General features: G+C 45.2%; 1 protein-coding gene across 7 annotated transcripts in view; it reads right to left on the bottom strand.

Moving 5' to 3' along the window:
• The window catches only part of Sntg2 (syntrophin gamma 2), a 226,846-nt gene that overhangs the window by 37,282 nt on the left and 169,788 nt on the right, over positions 1-19,776 (bottom strand). For all 7 annotated transcript variants that reach the window (XM_074049063.1, XM_074049064.1, XM_074049066.1 and 4 more), the window contains exon 14: positions 19,468-19,674. In XM_074049063.1, coding sequence (XP_073905164.1) covers positions 19,468-19,674 — 207 coding nt within the window. The remainder of the gene's footprint in view (positions 1-19,467; positions 19,675-19,776) is intronic.

Below are 19,776 nucleotides of genomic sequence, written 5' to 3'. Positions count from 1 at the left end.
GCAGAGAGTCCTAAAAAATCCAGCCAAAAACCTATTAGAACTAACACACAGAGTGAGCAAATTGGAACTTTGAAAATCAGCCCTTGGAGGATTCCAAGATGGCGGCTAGAGGTAGGAAGCAGAAAGCGAGCCTCCTATAGTGAAATCTTGGAGAGACGCTGGAGACACACTTTGCAGGCATAATCACTGAGAAAAGGCATAACTTTGACCCCTCCACACCTCCAGCCGGCGCAGAGAATCTCCACTTCACGTTAAACGGAGAAACGAGGAGGGCCCCCGGGGTGCCAGTGGCCAGCGCCCATACGGCTTGGGAAGACGCGGACCAGGTGAGCTTCGTGGTACCGCGGTAGCCCCATAGACAAGCCTGGGCCACAGCAGCATAGCTCCCTGGACAGACTGACCTCCACCCAGGGAAAAAAAAAGAGAAACTGAGTACTAAGCAATAAGAACAGTTAAGACACGCTGGAAAGAGGGTGGGGCACCCTGAGCACTGAAGATTGGGGGAAGGGAAGCCTTCCCGGGACTGTAAATAAACAAGCCAGGCGGCCGGAGAGCCTCTGGCGGGAGCGGGGCGCACCCAGCAACGAGGAGCGGGAAAGCTTGTGAGAGTGGCAGTGGGAGGGAAACTGCACAGGAGAGGGGGGAAGACCCACCTCCCACATGAACTGTAAATAAACAGTCAGGCCCGAGAACGTGGGTGCAGTGTCACCTTTCCCAGTGCTTGGAAAGGGGAAAGCCTGTAGCAGAGGCTCCCGCACAGGAGAACTCTGAGCAAACAAAGCCTGTGGGACCAGGTGAGTGCTAAGCTCACCCCAGAGATCTGCATAAATAACGCCGCCAGCTACAGGCGGAGAGCAGCAGGCAGGCAAGCCACAGCTGCAGATACCACTCTCAGAACTGCCTCCAGACGCTTTTTTTTCTTTTTCTCCCTACCTTTGATGAGAGAACAACCGAATTACACCTGCAAGACGAAAAACTTACTGAAACTGTATTGCATTTGAACTGGGGACACTTGTTGGGGCTTTTTGTGTGTGTGTGTGTGTGTGTGTGTGTGTGTGTGTAGTTTTGTTCTACTTTATGCATCCCCTTTGATGAGACAACTACAGAACAACATCTGAGGCACCAACTCCAGGACTGGAGATTGAGATGGACACCCAAATTATTAAGACTGAAACTGCATTGCATATAAACTTGGAAGTTTTTTGGTTTTTTTTTTTAATTTTCTATTTTCCATTTTATTTTAATTCAATTTTATTTAGATATTACTTTCATTTACTTATTTTTTATATTTTATCTTTGATTTTCGATCCTCTCTCTGTCTCTCTAATGTCTGTTCAGCTTACTGTCGATTAGTACACTAACACTCCCTGTTTATACCTTTGAAACTCTCTTGTCTGATACCTTGCTCTGCTTTCTCCCTCTTGTCTGTATATTTGTTTTCCCCTTTTCTTTAACTTCTTGCTTTCCATCTCAGCTCACCCTTCCATTCTAAATATTACCATTGTTATTATTACAAGCTAGAAAATACTTAATTGCACACAGTACAGGGACAGTAACAACACCAAGGACAATGACAGGAAGACAGAAAAAACAGGGAAACCAGTTTCCCCACAGCAAAAAATTAGTACAGGAACCAGAGGGGAATGAAGAGAACAGAAACTCAGATCCAGACTCCAACAAAATGAAGATAAACTATGCCAAAGGACCCAATGAAGCCCACAAGAATAATTTAAAAGAAGAAATACTACAAGTACTCAATGAGAATTTTATAGAGATGATACTGGATAGGGTCAACCAAAATGTACAGGAGACACTCAAGAAATTCCAAGACAATAAAAATAGAGAATTTGAAAAAGCAAAAGAAGAAATAAAGGAAACCATAGAAGCACCGTATAAATACCAAAGTGAAAGAGAGAACACAATGAATAAATGGATAAATGAACTCAGGACAAAAATAGACAACATTAAAGAAGAAAACTGCCAGGATATGGAAAACCTCAGAAAAAAGAACGAAACAGAACTGCAAAACAAAACGGAAGGCCAATCCAGTAGAATATAACAAACAGAAGACAGAATCTCAGAACTTGAAGATGAAATGGTAATTAAAGGAAAAACAGAAGAACTATTAATTAAACAACTCAAGACCTGTGAAAAGAAAATGCAAGAACTCACTGACTCCATCAAAAGACCAAACTTGAGAATCATGGGCATCGAAGAAGGAGAAGAGGTGCAAGCAAAGGGAATGCGTAATATATTCAACAAAATAATAACGGAAAATTTCCCAAATCTAGAGAAAGATATTCCCATACAAATGCAAGAGGCCTCCAGGACACCAAACAGACCATATCAAAATAAAACTACTCCACGACATATCATCATTAAAACAACAAGTTCAGAAACTAAGGAAAGAATATTGAAGGCTGTAAGAGAGAAAAAACAAGTAACATACAAAGGTAAACCCATCAAAATCACAGCAGACTTCTCAACAGAAACATTAAAAGCAAGAAGAGCGTGGGCTGAGATCTTCCGGGCACTGAATGAAAATAACTTCAACCCCAGGATACTCTACCCAGCAAAGCTATCATTCAAAATAGATGGAGCAATAAAAGTCTTCCATGATAAGCAGAAACTAAAACAATATGTGACCACAAAGCCACCACTGCAAAAGATACTGCAAGTGATCCTGCACACAGAAAGTGAAACCCAACTTAACCATGAAAAGGCAGACAGCACCAAATCACAGGAAAAGAAAAAGCAAGACAGTAGAGAGTAACAGCAAGTTAGGTACACACAATCAAACCTTCAAACAACTAAGACAACTAAATGACAGGAATCACCACACACCTATCAGTACTGACACTTAATGTTAAAGGACTTAATTCACCCATCAAAAGGCACTGCTTGATGAAATGGATTAAAAAGGAAGACTCAACAATTTGTTGCTTACAGGAGACCCATCTCACCGACAGAAATAAGCATAGGCTTAGGATGAAAGGCTGGAAGAAGATTTACCAAGCCAATGGCCCCCGAAAACAGGCAGGAATAGCAATACTTATCTCTGACAAAGTAGACTTCAAACCTACATTGATCAAACAAGATAAAGAAGGACATTCCATACTAATACAAGGGGAAATAGACCAAAAGGAAATAATAATCATCAATCTGTACGCACCCAATGTCAACGCACCCAATTTCATCAAACATACCTTGAAAGACCTAAAAGCATATATAAACGCCAACACAGTGGTTGTGGGAGACTTTAACACCCCATTATCATTAATAGATAGGTCATCCAAACAAAAAATCAACAAAGAAATCCTAGATCTAAAATATGCAATAGATCAAGTGGACCTAGTAGATGTCTACAGAACATTTCATCCAACCTCTACACAATATACATTCTTCTCAGCAGCCCATGGAACCTTCTCCAAAATAGATCATATCCTAGGGCACAAAGCAAGCCTCAGCAAATATAAGAAAATAGAAATAATACCGTGCATACTATCTGACCACAATGCAGTAAAAGTAGAACTCAACAACAAAAGTAAAGACAGAAAACATGCAAACAGCTGGAAACTAAATAACTCATTACTTAATGAAGAATGGATCATCGATGCAATAAAAGAGGAAATTAAAAAGTTCCTGGAAGTCAATGAAAATGAAAACACAACCTACCGGAACCTGTGGGACACAGCTAAGGCAGTCCTGAGAGGAAAATTTATAGCCATGAGTTCATATATTAAAAAGATTGAAAGATCCTAAATCAATGACCTAATGATACATCTCAAACTCCTAGAAAAACAAGAACAAGCAAATCCCAAAACAAATAGAAGGAGAGAAATAATAAAAATAAGAGCTGAAATCAACGAAATAGAAACCAAAAAAACCATACAAAGAATTAATGAAACAAAAAGTTGGTTCTTTGAAAAAATAAACAAGATCGATAGACCCCTGGCAAACCTGACTAAAATGAGGAGAGAAAAAACCCAAATTAGTAGAATTAGGAATGCAAAAGAGATAACAACAAACACCATGGAAGCCCAGGAAATCATCAGAGACTACTTTGAGAACCTATATTCAAATAAATTTGAAAATCTTAAAGAAATGGGCAGATTTCTAGATACATATGACCATCCAAAACTGAACCAAGAGGAAATTAATCACCTGAATAGACCTATAACACAAAATGAAATTGAAGCAGCAATCAAGAGTCTCCCCAAAAAGAAAAGTCCAGGACCTGATGGATTCTCTGCTGAATTCTATCAGACCTTTAAAGAAGAACTGATACCAACCCTCCTTAAACTGTTCCATGAAATAGAAAGGGAAGGAAAACTGCCAAACACATTTTATGAAGCCAGTATTACACTTATCCCAAAACCAGGGAAAGACACTTCCAAAAAGGAGAACTATAGGCCAATCTCCTTAATGAACATTGATGCAAAAATCCTCAACAAAATAATGGCAAACCGAATTCAGCAACACATCAAAAAGATTATTCACCACGACCAAGTAGGCTTCATTCCAGGGATGCAGGGGTGGTTCAACATACGAAAATCAATAAACGTAATAAACCACATTAACAGAAGCAAAGACAAAAACCACTTGATCATCTCAATAGATGCAGAAAAAGCCTTTGATAAGATCCAACACCATTTCATGATAAAAGCTCTAAGAAAACTAGAAATAGAAGGAAAGTACCTCAACATTATAAAAGCTATATATGACAAACCTACAGCCAGCATTATACTTAACGGAGAAAAACTGAAACCATTCCCTCTAAAATCAGGAACGAGACAAGGATGCCCACTATCTCCACTCCTATTCAACATAGTACTGGAATTCCTAGCCAGAGCAATTAGGCAAGAAGAAGGAATAAAAGGAATACAAATAGGGAAAGAAACTGTCAAAATATCCCTATTTGCAGACAACATGATCCTATACCTTAAAGACCCAAAAACTCTACTCAGAAGCTTCTAGACATCATCAATAGCTATAGGAAGGTAGCAGGATATAAAATCAACATAGAAAAATCATTAGCATTTCTATACACTAACAATGAGCAAACTGAAAAAGAATGTATGAAAACAATTCCATTTACAATAGCCTCAAACAAAATCAAATACCTAGGTGTAAACCTAACAAAAGATGTGAAAGACCTCTACAAGGAAAACTATACACTTCTGAAGAAAGAGATCGAGGAAGACTATAGAAAGTGGAGAGATCTCCCACGCTCATGGATTGGTAGAATCAACATAGTAAAAATGTCTACACTCCCAAAAGTAATCCACATGTTTAATGCAATCCCCATCAAAATTCCAATGACATTCATTAAAGAGATTGAAAAATCTACTGTTAAATTTATATGGAAACACAAGAGGCCACGAATAGCCAAGGCAATACTCAGTCAAAAGAACAATGCAGGAGGTATCACAATACCTGACTTCAAACTATATTACAAAGCAATAACAATAAAAACAGCATGGTACTGGCGCAAAAACAGACATGAAGACCAGTGGAACAGAATAGAGGACCCAGATATGAATCCACACAACTATAACCAACTTGTCTTTGACAAAGGAGCTAAAAATATATGATGGAGAAAAAGCAGCCTCTTCAACAAAAACTGCTGGGAAAACTGGTTAGCAGTCTGCAAAAAACTGAAACTAGATCCATGAATATCACCCTATACCAATATTAACTCAAAATGGATCAAGGATCTTAATATCAGACCCCAAACTCTTAAGTTGATACAAGAAAGAGTAGGAAATACTCTGGAGTTAGTAGGTATAGGTAAGAACTTTCTCAACGAAACCCAAGCAGCAGAGCAACTAAGAGATAGCATAGATAAATGGGACCTCATAAAACTAAAAAGCTTCTGTTCATCAAAAGAAATGGTCTCTAAACTGAAGAGAACACCCACAGAGTGGGAGAAAATATTTGTCAACTATACATCAGACAAAGGACTGATAACCAGAATATACAGGGAACTTAAAAAACTAAATTCTCCCAAAACTAATGAACCAATAAAGAAATGGGCAAGTGAACTAAACAGAACTTTCTCAAAAGAAGAAATTCAAATGGCCAAAAAACACATGAAAAAATGCTCACCATCTCTAGCAATAAAGGAAATGCAAATTAAAACCACACTAAGATTCCACCTCACCCCTGTTAGAATAGCCATCATCAGCAACACCACCAACAACAAGTGTTGGCGAGGATGCGGGGAAAAAGGAACCCTCTTACACTGCTGGTGGGAATGTAGACTAGTACAACCACTCTGGAAAAAAATTTGGAGGCTACTTAAAAAGCTGGACATCGATCTACCATTTGATCCAGCAATACCACTCTTGGGGATAAACCCAAAAGACTGTTACTCCAGAGGCACCTGCACACCCATGTTTATTGCAGCACTATTCACAATAGCCAAGTTATGGAAACAACCAAGATGGCCCACCACTGACGAATGGATCAAGAAAATGTGGTGTTTATACACAATGGAATTTTATGCAGCCATGAAGAAGAATGAAATGTTATCATTCGCTGGGAAATGGATGGAATTGGAGAACATCATTCTGAGTGAGGTTAGCCTGGCCCAAAAGACCAAAAATCGTATGTTCTCCCTCATATGTGGACATTAGATCAAGGGCAAACACAACAAGGGGATTGGACTTTGAGCACATGATAAAAGCGAGAGCACACAAGGGAGAGGTGAGGATAGGTAAGACACCTAAAAAACTAGCTAGCATTTGTTGCCCTTAATGCAGAGAAACTAAAGCAGATACCTTAAAAGCAACTGAGGGCAATAGGAGAAGGGGACCAGGAACTAGAGAAAAGGTGAGATCAAAAAGAATTAACCTAGAAGGTAACACACACGCACAGGAAATCAATGTGAGTCAATGCCCTGTATAGCTATCCTTATCTCAACCAGCAAAAACCCTTGTTCCTTCCTATTGTTGCTTATACTCTCTCTACAACAAAATTAGAGATAAGGGCAAAATAGTTTCTGCTGGGTATTGGGGGGGGGAGAGGGAGGGGGTGGAGTGGGTGGTAAGGGAGGGGGTGGGGGCAGGGGGAGAAATGACCCAAGCCTTGTATGCACATATGAATAATAAAAGAAAAATGAAAAAAAAAATCAGCCCTTAAAACCCAGTGATGTTTCCACATGACAAAAATGAACGTGAAAGAGATATTAAGAAAATAGTTTTGTTTACAACAGCATCACAAAGAACAAAATAGGAATAAAATATTCAAGTAAGCTATATAATACTAACCCAGGAATAAAATATTTAAGAATAACCTACTTAAACAAGGAAGCAAGAAGACTTGCACACTAAAAACTATAAAATGTTAGTGAAAAATTCAAGTACACAAAGTAAAAGGCATCTGTGCTCATAGACTGGAGGACTTGAGCTGAGTTGTCAGTGCCACGCAATACTAACAGCAGGCTCAATGCAACTCCTGTAAAATCTCCAAACACTCCAATTTAAAAATTCATATGGAAGCCAGGAACCCTGAATAGCCAAAGCAATCTCCAAAAAACAGCACAAAGTTGGAAGCTTCACATTTCTTGACTTCAAAACTTACTGCTAAGAGATAGTAGTCAAGACAGGGTGGTACCGGCGTAAAGAAAGATAAATTAATCACTCGGAAATCAAGCACAGAAATAAAGTCTTGCATGGGTGGCCAGATGACTCTTAAAAAGGACGTCAAGACCATTCAAAGGGGAAATTGCAGTTTTTCAGCAAATGGTGTGGAGAAACTGTGTAACCTCATGAAAAAGTGAAGTTAGACCCTTGCCTTCCACCATGTATGAAAATTAACTCAGATCAGACTCTGGTGGCTCGTGCCTATAATCTTAGCTGCTAGGGAAGCCAAGAGAAGGAGGACTGGGGTTCCAGGCCAGCCAGACCCTACTTCAAAAGACATTCAGCATAAAAAGGGGCTGATGGAGTGGAACAAGTGGTAGAGTGCCTCGCAAGTGTGAGGCCCTGAGTTCAAACCCCAGTACTACCAAAAAAAAAATTAACTCAAAATAGATTGAAGACCTAAGTGCTAGGGGTCAAAGAATTTAAAACTCTTAAGAGGAAACACAGAGGAGGATACTTTATGACATCGTGTTGGGCACTGATACCCTGGACATGACACAAAAAAACACAGCAACCAAAAAATATTAATTAAGTTATTATTAAACACTTTTGTGGTTCTGAGGGCACTGTCAACAAGTGAAAATGTGGCACAGAATGTGAGAAGATTTACAAATAAAGTAATAATTTATGCCTAATAGAGGGTTGATTATGTTGGCAGTCTTACACAACCATCAAACACTAAACAACACAATGAAAAGCCAGGCAAAGGAAGCTTCTTCAGGACGAAGATAGACAGCCACAGGCTCATGAAAGGATTCTCGCCATCACTTGTCATGGGGAAGTAAAACCACAAGGAGAATCTCCTTGCCCCTCAGATGGAGATTATAAAACACAAATGAACAAACAAAGACAGTTACAAGTGTTTAGAGGATGTAGAAAATGGCGACCCCTGTGCAGGTTGATGGGATATAAAATGATGCAGCCACTGGGGGAAACAATACGGCAGCTCCTAGTCAAAAATTCAAAGAGAATCAACCCCATGGCCCAGCAGCTCCACTTTTGGGTGTAGACCCAAAATAACTGAAAGCAGGGACATTAACAGATATTTCACACCAATTTTTATAGCGGCACTATTCACAATCACCAAAAGGGAGAAAAATCCAAGTGTCCATTCATGGGATATGGACAACTGAAATGAGGTATCTGTGTGCAATGGAAAACCAGTCAGCCTAAGGAAGGAAGGAGAGAGGGAGATTCTGACACCAACACACTGATGATCTTTGGGGACACAGTGTAAGGGAAGTAAGCTGTTAGGAAAGACGAACGCTGTGTGATTCCATTTGTGTGAAATATCCAGAGCAGTAAATTCACAGCACTGTCACAGGGTGACAGAGGCCCGGAGAGGGAGGGGTATTCCTGGGACAGAGCACCAGCTGTGCAGTGGTGACAGCTGAACGATAAGGTGACTATAGTTAATATCAGCACACTGTACACTTTATAATGCCACATTGTGTGGTACGTACACTTTACCACAACTTATTTTCAAAGGACTCACTCAAATTACAGCCACAGGTGTGAACGTGGACTGGTCCATTTCCTCTGTGTGCCCAGGGGTCACTGATCTCCTGTTTGCTATGCCCTACCTTTCTCTGAAAGGCTGGTTGGCAGACGTAGGAAGTCAGAGCACATGGTGGGAGTGAGGCAGGGGAAAGGGTCAATCGACAGAGAAACTGCAGAGGAGAATGAAACAGGGCAGGAAATGAACCAAGCAGGCACTGGCCAAGGGTGTGTTGAGCAGAGGACTTTTAAGGTGTCCTGAGATGTGAGGGGTGGACTGGGACAGAAGCCATTTCAAAGGTGACAATGGTGCCACAGGTGAGGTGTCTTGGGCAGCTGGAGACGCTGAGCTGAGGTTTGAGAGAGCTGCTGACAGGTGCTGTTGGCATCTCTGAAGGAAGGTGCCTCTGGCTGGAGGTGAAGCTACTCCAGGCAATGCCCACAGGTGGCTCTTGGAGCCCAGTTACCGAACAGAGGATAGTGGTGAGAGAGGTGGAGATCCATAGATGGCCATGAAAAGAAGGGTGAGGAGTCACCAAGGTCAAAGGTCAGGGCTGGAAGGAGATAGGAGCAAGACAAGATCACAGTCAGATTGTGGGGCCAGGGTGACTGCAATGCCAAGGCCAAGGCAGAAATGAAGGAGCTGCAGGGGGAGCAGTGTGTACACGAGAGCGTGCACACATGGGGGGAGGTGTGCATGTGCGTGTGCAGCACGGCTGTGCATGTGTGTTCACATGTGTGCTGTATGGGATGTGTGTGTGTGAGTTCTATGTGCATGTATGTGTGTGCCTGTGTTCATTTGTGTAAGGAGGAAGCACGAGAGAGGTCAGTTAAGTTTTAGTCTGCAACCCAAGTTTATGTCCACAAACGATGAAACCTGAACGGAAAGTCAGTGAATCAGCTTGTGAGGGAATGTTTAGAAGTTAAAACTGGAACACTGTGCTATTTTGTCCTTTTGTCAGGCTTATGGCCCCACCAGGGCCCAACATGGATCAGTGTTTAACAAAGTAACTTTCCTCCAGGTCCAAGGTCTCCTGGAAGTGACCAATTTTCCTTCTGCACAAGGCCATGAGGACACACCCATTGAGTGAGTCACTGATGGTGGTTTCCTGGCCGTGGGGGCCAGGCCTGACCTCTGCACACCTGTTTGGAGCTGCACACCTTACACTCACTTTCAAAGTGGACCGGCTGCAGTCCGACACCAAGTGCACACACAGTAACTGGTGTCATCTTAGTCCCTAGAAGGTACAATAGCCATGGTCAGCAGCAGTGACCTCCGTTGGTACTTCTCAGGACTTGTGGGTGTTGCATATGTGATGAAAGAAGGGTTGACCTTGAGCTAGGTGACGGTCCTGGACCACACCTGTCAAATCCTGTGAGCACTCACAGTGAGAAAGATCCTGCTCTTAAAACAGAGGGACACTGGAGCCCCAGCTGGGAGCGCCCGGCTCTGCAGCTGCACAGGGCAGAGGAAGGCTTTCCCCTGACACCTTGAATCAGAGCTCTGCTGTGACAGGGCTCTGTATCCTGCAGAGCCAAGACAGCCTGGTGCTGTGTGGTCCCCCAGGTGACTACCATCCCTTAGGGAACCACAGAGAACTGACACCCATACTCCGAGGTCTGCCTCATGTTTGCCTTCAGGCTTCTGGCATTATGACATTCTGTGACTTTTAGCAATTCCACTATCTTCTTTTCTTCAAGTCGGTTGAAAACACACCATTTCTTGTCCTTGTCCTTGAAGAAACTCTTTCCTTTTTCATTTCATGTCTACCTTTCCCACACAGTTTCATAGGATAGATACGACCACAGTTCAAGTCACAACTCTCTTGTGAAAACTTCAGGAGTGGCAGCCGTGGGCAAGACCAGGGCAGAGTTTTACAGCCTGGCATCACCATCTCCTAACTGCCTCAGCCCCAGCAGGGGCAGCTGGTGCTGGCTTGGCTGTTTTAGAACAGCACACATGGCACTAGCCACCCTCAGTGATATGGCTCTCGGCTGGCTGAGACACCAGCTGCCCGGAAGGTGGAGGAGCTATGCTCAAGGTGACATCAGCTGGACGGTCCGTCAGCTCAGTGGCTGTCAGTGCATCCACTTGCACAGTGCGCACAGCTGACGACTGTGAGTATCTGAATTTGCATATGCAAAGTAGCAGTCATCGGGCTTGACAAAGCTTATATAATACTGCAACAAACTTAACAGCAACAAAATCCTAGTATTAGGATCACAAGTATCCCTACGGGGTCCTGTGTGGATTTGCTGAAATTCATCATTTCCTTAGTGGCTGAGAACAAACTACTCACTGTGTTCAAGCAGATGAGCGGAACGGATGCTCAACTTTAACATGGATACAGAAGGGGCTCTGGGATGGAGGTGACCTTCAAGTTCTGTGACCCCCGGGGTCCTTGGGCTCTGAGAAGGACAGGAAGATGCCCTAGAGGAACAAGATGGACCCTCCAACCACCCATCACTCATGAAGTTGTAAATTTAAGGGAAACAAAACATTTTAGTAGTAATCAAAGTAAACCATGCAATTATACTAATGGTTTTAACTTAATAAACCTGCCAGGCAAACCACATCTGAAAATGACCAGGGAAACTAGAATTGCAAGAAGCTTTGTGACACGGTGAAAATAACCTAAATCATACTTGTGTAGCTAAACAGGAGCTTCTGGAAGCAAACCAATAATTATCTTTTAATGAGCCCATAAATCTACCCTGATCCCTATTTAATATTTCGCTTGACTTTCTCCTAGATCTTGATTTTTTTTCAGAAGAAACAATAAAACATATTTTTAATATTCATATGGTATTAAAACTCCCTCATTAGTGTTAGCAGGTTTTTAAAAATAACTGAAGTCTGGGAATTCTTTAAAAAAGTACCTGGAAAGTTAACTGTAAGCATTTAAGGAAATTTTGGTTTGCATGTTTCAGTGTGAAGTACTTTTTAAACATTAACTAATTAAATTTCCTAGCACTGTCCAAAGAAATAGAATAAGCACATTAGAAATAAGAAAAGGAACGTTAAACCTGTTTCCCAGCCACTGACAACTCAAAAGAACAAGGAAGGGAAGGGATGTACCTCCCTCACTATCCCACTCCTCTCTCTCTCTCTCTCTCTCTCTCTCTCTCTCTCTCTCTCATAGCTGTGATGTACTGAAAATGTTTTGCCCCATCAACTCATGCTATCTTTGATGCCCAGAAACCCCGCTGGAGTCCGGCACCCTGCTGCCAGCACAGTGGGAAGGGACGCTCTGGAGGAGGTGGCCCTGACCGGCTGCAGAGGACTGGCAACCTCCTGGACCAGTTTCCTCATCTGGACATTTCCAAGGGGGTGCAGCTCACTGGAGGCCCTGCAGACAGAGAGGATGGCAGAAAACGTATCTGCTTGCATAAGACTGGGAAGCGAGATGCAAGCTGACCTCAGAATGACCAGAAGAGCCCTTGCTCTCAAGTTCAATTCTTACGCAAGGCTCTTGACTCTTCAACCCTTTCTCGACTTTGTTCTTGTTTTTGAGAAAATTCTGAAGTATTTTGGTCTTTTTTCTCTGCTGACTGAACACTGGAAATGGACATGTAATTTGGAGGAAAAGGTCGTTCATTACAAGAGAAAAGTATGGTGTGTGTAGCTGAAGAGAAATTAAAAGAACTTAGCAGCAGTGATCAGCATAAGCCATGCGACGGGGCTGTTCCAGATTGGGGACATGGAGCAGGCTGTGCCTCTTGGTATTCGTGCTGTGACGTGAGGATGGCTGATGTGCCTGGTGGCTGTGTGGATTCTCTAAATGGGGGTGACCGTAAACAGGTGACACTTACCCACAGAAAAGTAGCCTGGGTTTGCAGCCGAGAGCCATGTCTCCGGTTGTGTGAGAAATTTGCTGGTTAACTGCTGACATGTAGCAAGCAAAACTGTCATGGTTTTACTGATATGTTTGTGAATGTAGTGCGAGCCGCAGTGTCAACCAGGAGGCCGCTATGGGTAAAACATGATGGTATTATCTTTGCCTGCTTTTCTGTAAACTGGGTCGGGTCTGAGCACCTCAGTCACATCCCCAAGGAGATTGTCCTGGATAAGCTGTACTTCCTGTCTGAGGAACAGGCCTGGACACAGCTCTGTCCACCACCATGTAGTGCAGCCTCCCTGCAGAGCACAGCCTGGAGGCCCACAGGACCATCACCTCCACCACCTCCACCTCTCACAGAGCCCAGCGTGCCTGGTGTCCTCACAGAGCCCAGCGTGCAGGGACCCAGCACTGTCACATCGATGTGACAGCTGTTGATGCTAACTGGGTGACTCCATTCCATTCCATGGGCACACTGCAAGTTTACACTGACCCGTGCTGTTGGAGGCAGCTCCTGCGGCCTCACCAGCAGAACCTGCTCAGGTGTCTTCCCCTGTGTCTTGCATGGAAAGTCCATTTCATCTGAGTTGTCAAACTGGTGACACTTCAGTTGTTACAAAATTCTGCTACTGGACACTGACATCGGCTCTAATATTCAGAGCTGGCAATCTTGATTCTCAATCAGTCTGGTAAAAGTTGTAGGTTTTTTATCTGATAGAATAAAATTTGTTGTTGCTGATTTTCTCTGCCGCTCTTTGGAGTTTTATTTATTTACTTACTTACTGATTGGCAGTACTGGGGTTTGAACTCAGGGCTTCACACTTGCTAGGCAGGTGCTTTACCACTTTGAGCCACACCCCCAACCCAAGTTTTGTGATGTTTTTTCTTTTCAGATAGGGTCTCATGAACTATTTGCCTAGGCTGGTCTCCAACCTCAATCCTCCTGATCTCTGCCTCCTGAGTAGCTAGGATTACAGGAGTGAGCCGCTGACACCTGGAGTTTTAATTCCTTGGTCTTGTGATGATTTGTCCTACGTCCTCTGCCAACACTGGGTCACATTTGCCACTCTTTGCTGGCTCACAGAAGAGGTTTCATTTCTGGCATTGGTGGCCAAATGCAAAGCAGCTCACGGTGGTGGGGGATTACCTGATGCCCTGGCCACTCCTGTGTCTACCGCCAAGGCCAGTTCGGGAGATTGGGGCTGTGTGTTTATCTGCACGTAAACAAGACCGAGCTTTGAAGGTTCTTTAGGAGCAAAAAGTTTTCTGAAAGTGGGAAACAGGCTGAAGAGAGGAGGGGTTGGTGAGTGCAGCCTGGTCCTGACTTCTACTGAAGGTACTGGTCAGCTCGGTGGAGGCCAACACTGACTATGGAATGGATAAGTTCAACCTGAACCTGTGAACCTGTTGGATGTAACCCAGCAGTCATGTCCTAACATGCCTTTGCAAATCTGCAATGGGTCTCTCAAATGCTCCTTGGGCTTTTTAAACACCCCTGGCTCTCTTCCTTGAAAAATAAGATGAAGTTTTTGAGCATACATTCCTTTCCCTTTAACATTCCAGGTAAAGACCAGTAAGTACAAACCACACTCCTTCATGAACTGAATTTGCCACCAGATCTGAAGTGATGTGCATCCTGAAGCCTCTGGGAACACAGTTTTCCAGTGCACAGGACCCATGTCCTTCACAAAGTCCCCGGCACTGCTGGCCAGCTGCCTGATGTCCATGCTGCCCAGGCCTCTACTCCCAAAGACGCCTGCCTCTCTCCCCCTGCTCTCAGGGCAAGCTGGCTTCTTCCCAGGCCCCACAGTGGAGATTGACAAGCTCTCAAGAAGATGTGTCCGGGGACCAATGTTTTGTCTGATGGGTTACAGACCCAAAATCCACCTGAGGAGGTGACCTGACTCAGTCTGTTGGAGATGTCCCTGGCCGCTGGCATTCCTAAGAGAGCTGCTGGTCTGAGAGGCACCTGCCAGCAGCACGGAGTCTCCTCAGCCCAGCGAGGTGGAGCTGGGGAAGCCTCGCAATGTAAAACAGCATCACTGCTTCCCGTGAAGGCCGCTGAGGCAAGAGGAGACTTGTTACCTGCAGCCAAAAGCTTCCGATGTGATGGGTGATTTAGAGCTTGGGGGTCCGGGTCTTTGTGAAAGAGGTTTTCATTGCATGGACTGTTGCTGGCATAAAGAGAATCCTAGAGGAAGGAGGTGGGGATGGGTAAGAACCTTGCACGCTGCAGAACAGTGTGCACAAGCTGTGAGTGTTTCCCACGAAGTCTCCTGGACTGTGTGTGACATAGAAGGACGTGTGGCAATCAATCACAAGGGTGGCTTTTGCACCTGAAGTGGGAGGAGCTGACGTGGAAGCTGGAACCCTGGGGAAGGCTTTCTTCTGAGCCGCACTGAATTTCACCTAACATGTGTAATGCATTTAGGATTCAGGCTTTTCTTTTTATTGTACTCAGGGCCTTGTGCATGTCAGGTGAGTGCTCTACCCTTTAGCCATGCCCTCAACCTTTTGGCCTTTTTTTAAAGTTTGTTTTCAAATAGAGTCTCATGGTTGTCCCCAGCTGGCCTCCAACCATGATCCTCCAGAGAGCTGCTGGGATTAAGGGTTTATTCCACCACTCCCAGGTTTTGAGTGAGGGCCTCGCTAACTTTGCAGGGGCTGGCTTCAAACTGTGATGCTCCCGAGCTCTGCCTCCTGAGAAGCTAGGATTACAGGTGTGAGCCACCACGCCTGGCCATATAGATAAAACCTAAAATGATGTTACCTAAGATCATGGTGCCGAGGTGGGGCTGTCAAGTGAGGACACACTACACCGCCAGCTCAGAACTTTCCTCCAGATGCATCGGACCCACGGGGAGTGCAGAAGGATCTGCTGGGAATCCAGTGAGTGTGATGCAGAGCTAGTGGGAAGTCATTGCAGGGAAGTGACGGATCTGAGCACACATCAGGAAAGTGACCTGCCACACCATGAAGAGGAGTCGGCATTGTCGACGTACCTCTGTGCAAATCTTCTAGAGATGAAAATCGTGAACCCTGAGCTGGAGTGAAATCAAAGTCAGTCATGAGAGAAAAGAAAAAACTAGTGAAGGAAGAAAGAGAGATGGGACTTGGATAAAAGGAAGGCGGCTTGGCTAGTCCAACAAGACAAACACTATTTGTTTTTGTAACAGGCTCTTAGAAACTGCTTCTGCTGTGGCCAGGGCCTGCAAATGTCCAACAGCAGGATGGAAGCTTGGCATCTCTGCCTCCATTTTGAATCAGTTCTGCTCTGAGCTGTTCCCTCCTGCAGCCATATTGGAGTCCAGAAAGGACAGGACTGATGGATAGGCACCAATGACTTTCTTATCACGACCAGGTCCTCCTGCCTGACCAATTATGAGATAAGAAGCTACTTGACCACACCTCTGACCACCAAACCATACCAGGGACCACCAGATCACACCTCTGACCACTGACCACACTGCTGACCACCAGGCTACACCACTGATCACCTTTGACCACCAGAGAACACCTCTGAACACCTGTGTCCACTGACCATACCTCTGACCACTGACCACGCCTCGAACACCTGTGACCACTGACCACACCTGGGCGGGGCTGTTAAGTAATTATGTACACCTCTCACTCCAGGTCCCAGTTCTTCCTCTTTTTAGCTTAAGCTCGGGTCTGCACCTGCAGATGTGCTGCAGAGCTTGCTCTGCCTCTTCTCAAGCCACGCTCAGACCTTGGGCTGAATCCCGCTCTCTGCCCTTCTCCACCATGCATCTCTTACTTGGTGTGTTGGGGTGAGTGGCTGGACCCCCGTGTGGACCCTGCAGTTGAGCCTCTGGCCCACGGCTCCCAGGTTCACTGTTTGAAACATGCCAGGCGCTGCTGCAGGAACTTTCACGCCCATTCATCCCTTAGCACAAGGGACGCAATGTATCTTACTGGAAAGAACATGATTTCATCACAGAGGTTCTCAGAGTAGACTATGCCACTGTGGCTTAATCTCTGGGTGACCATGGGACGGTCACATGGTCTTTCTGAGCCTGAGTTTTCTCATCCGTGGAATGAGAGGGAAACTGAGGATCTCATAAGTGAAAAGCCTGTGTGGAGCACATGCTAGCGTGCAGTGCTCACGACAGCTCTAAGGTGTGCACACAGTAGGTTCTGCAATGTGGTTTGGAGAACTAGCTTATCGGTGCGCAGGGGAAAGTGGGAAGGCCAGGACTTGGGTGCCCTGGCGATTCCAAGGGCATCTGCCTTCCTGGAGGGACGCAAGGGGGCTCAGGGAGGGTCCATTGCTCCCTGGGTGGGACCTGGGAAATCCCTTTAGGGACATGTCTTAGATGGGAGACCTGTCACACACTTTGTATCAACATTTAGTGTAAAACCACCATGTGCAGTGAGAGAGCAGTGTGAGTGAATGCAGTGTGTGTGAGAGTGCAGTGTGCAGTGAGAGAGCCATGTTCAGTAAGTGCAGTGTGCAGCGAGTGAGGTGCATGAGAGAGTGAAGTGTGCAGTGAGAGAGCAGTGTGCAGTGAGTGCAGTGTGCAGTGAGAAAGCCACGTTCAGTAAGTGCAGTGTATAGTGAGTGCAGTGTGCATGAGAGAGTGAAGTGTGCAGTGAGAGACCAGTGTGCAGTGAGAGAGCAGTATGCAGTGAGTGCAGTGTGCAGTGAGAGACCAGTGTGCAGTGAGAGAGCAGTATGCAGTGAGTGCAGTGTGCAGTGAGAGACCAGTGTGCAGTGAGAGAGCAGTATGCAGTGAGTGCAGTGTGCAGTGAGAAAGCCATGTTCAGTAAGTGCAGTGTACAGTGAGTGCAGTGTGCATGAGAGAGTGATGTGTGCAGTGAGAGAGCAATGTGCAGTGAGGGCAGTGTGCAGTGAGAGTGCAGTGTGCAGTCAGTGCAGTGTGCAGTGAGACATCAGTGAGCGTGCCCTCCACCTGGCACAGCCCCAGGGCCTGTACAAGGTCTAATGATATCCTCCAGGACTGATGTCCTACCTGTTGAGGCTCCAACCCCTCTCGGTCCACTCTGTTCTTGGGGCAAGGACCCTCTGGCCATTGTCCTTTGGGGATAAGTTCTCCTGTTCCAACATGCTAAATACATGTTTGTCCATGACTCAGAGTCTCATGACGTCCAGGTATGAGAAGTGGCCAGCTTCCCTCTGACACTAGGTTTTGTGACGCAGCTTAGTCAGGACATTTTCTCATGGTTATCTGCCACCTGTCTTTCACCAAGACTGAACCCTTACCCGGAGGTTGCCGTTCTCTAACCTGGAACCCCGGGGAGAATAGCCATGATGACCGGCGTGGAGTGCTGTCCCTGGGTTTCCAGCTTCCATGTTGAAAACAGAATGACTGCTGCTGTCCTCAGAAGCAGTCACCCAGAACCCCCCCCTCTAGGACGCATCCTTCAAGCGGCCATCCAGTAACTGAAACTTTTGCACTGGGGATTTGTGCATGGTGAACATCATCATACATCTGTCAAGACGCTCAGCCGAGGACGTCCCTTCTGATGTCACGTCCTGTGAAGTGGCCTGACGCCTCAGATACAAGGCGCCAACCACAACCCCATGAACGACGCACAGCCCAAGGGGAAGACCTCAGGGGCTGAGGAACGGGAGGAATGCTGGCCTGTAATTCCCTGATGTCCGAGTGTGATGTCACCTTGGGATCTAACAGATTTTATGTGTACGAAATGTGCCCTGCCACAGCACGGGGCACCTGTGTTCACACTGACAGCCTGAATGTCAGAGAAATGACACAGATTCTTTTTAAATTCAGCATATATACATATATACGTACATAAATATAAAATGGAATAGCCGTTCACACCGCAGGCTGACTATGCCCAGGAATGGATCCGTAACTTCTGTGAGGTGGTGACTCTCTTCTGTGATACGTGCTTCATTTATTTTCTGTCACTCGTTTCTGAAGTGTACCCCACGATGGAACCCCATATTCATAACAAGGAATATGGTGTGTTCCTTTTCCATTCAGTTGGCAGACATTTATTTAAGTATGCAGGTGATGTATTTGCTGTCACTGGGAGGGGAGCGAATCAGCACATAAGCTGTTTCAGATTCTCTTGGATGGTTAAGTTTGAGAGGAAGGCATTGCCTTAAACTATTACACCTACAGGTGGAAGCTGGATGTCCTGTCTCCTGTGGACACAGCCATGAGAGGTTTCATCCTTCCAGTGTCTGCTGAGTCTCTAGACTCGGGGTGGGAAGTGACTTGACCCTTTTTCTCACATCAAATATAACACAGATGCAAACGCAGAAAGAAACCCTTGGTCACCTCCCTCCCATTACAGCCTCCCTGATGTACACATGCCCTGCAGAGTGGGAACCTTCGTTTTGATAGAGGAACTCGGGGAAAGGCTTGCCTCTCCTGACTCGTTTTCTGAAATAGAAGGTCGTGTGTGCCCAGTGGCCATGCTTCCGGACTCTGAGCACAGTTATGGTGGAGATGTGTGGCTTGCATACTCACCCCGGTCCTCTGCACTTCCATGAAAGTTGCTCTTTGGAATGACTTCTCCCACATGGCGAGCTCGCAGCCCAGGTCCACGTTGAACACATGGCTCTTCCCCTGGCCGGCAAGGACACTGAAGTAGTATGGCCTCTGGTCCTCAAAGTCAAAGTCTTGGAGACCCAGATATAAGTTTGCTTGCAGCCAGTAGTCGCCTGTAAGCCCGAACTGAAAAACAGCATGGACTAAAAATGGGTCAGAGTTGGATGGTAGATACCAGACTGTGGAAACCAAGGGGCCACTTAGCCAGGTTCCCAGGAGAGGCAAAGA

This window comes from Castor canadensis, chromosome 12, assembly GCF_047511655.1.
Source record: "Castor canadensis chromosome 12, mCasCan1.hap1v2, whole genome shotgun sequence".
Taxonomy (NCBI): Eukaryota; Metazoa; Chordata; class Mammalia; order Rodentia; family Castoridae; genus Castor; species Castor canadensis.
This window is presented reverse-complemented; position numbering and strand designations above follow the sequence as displayed.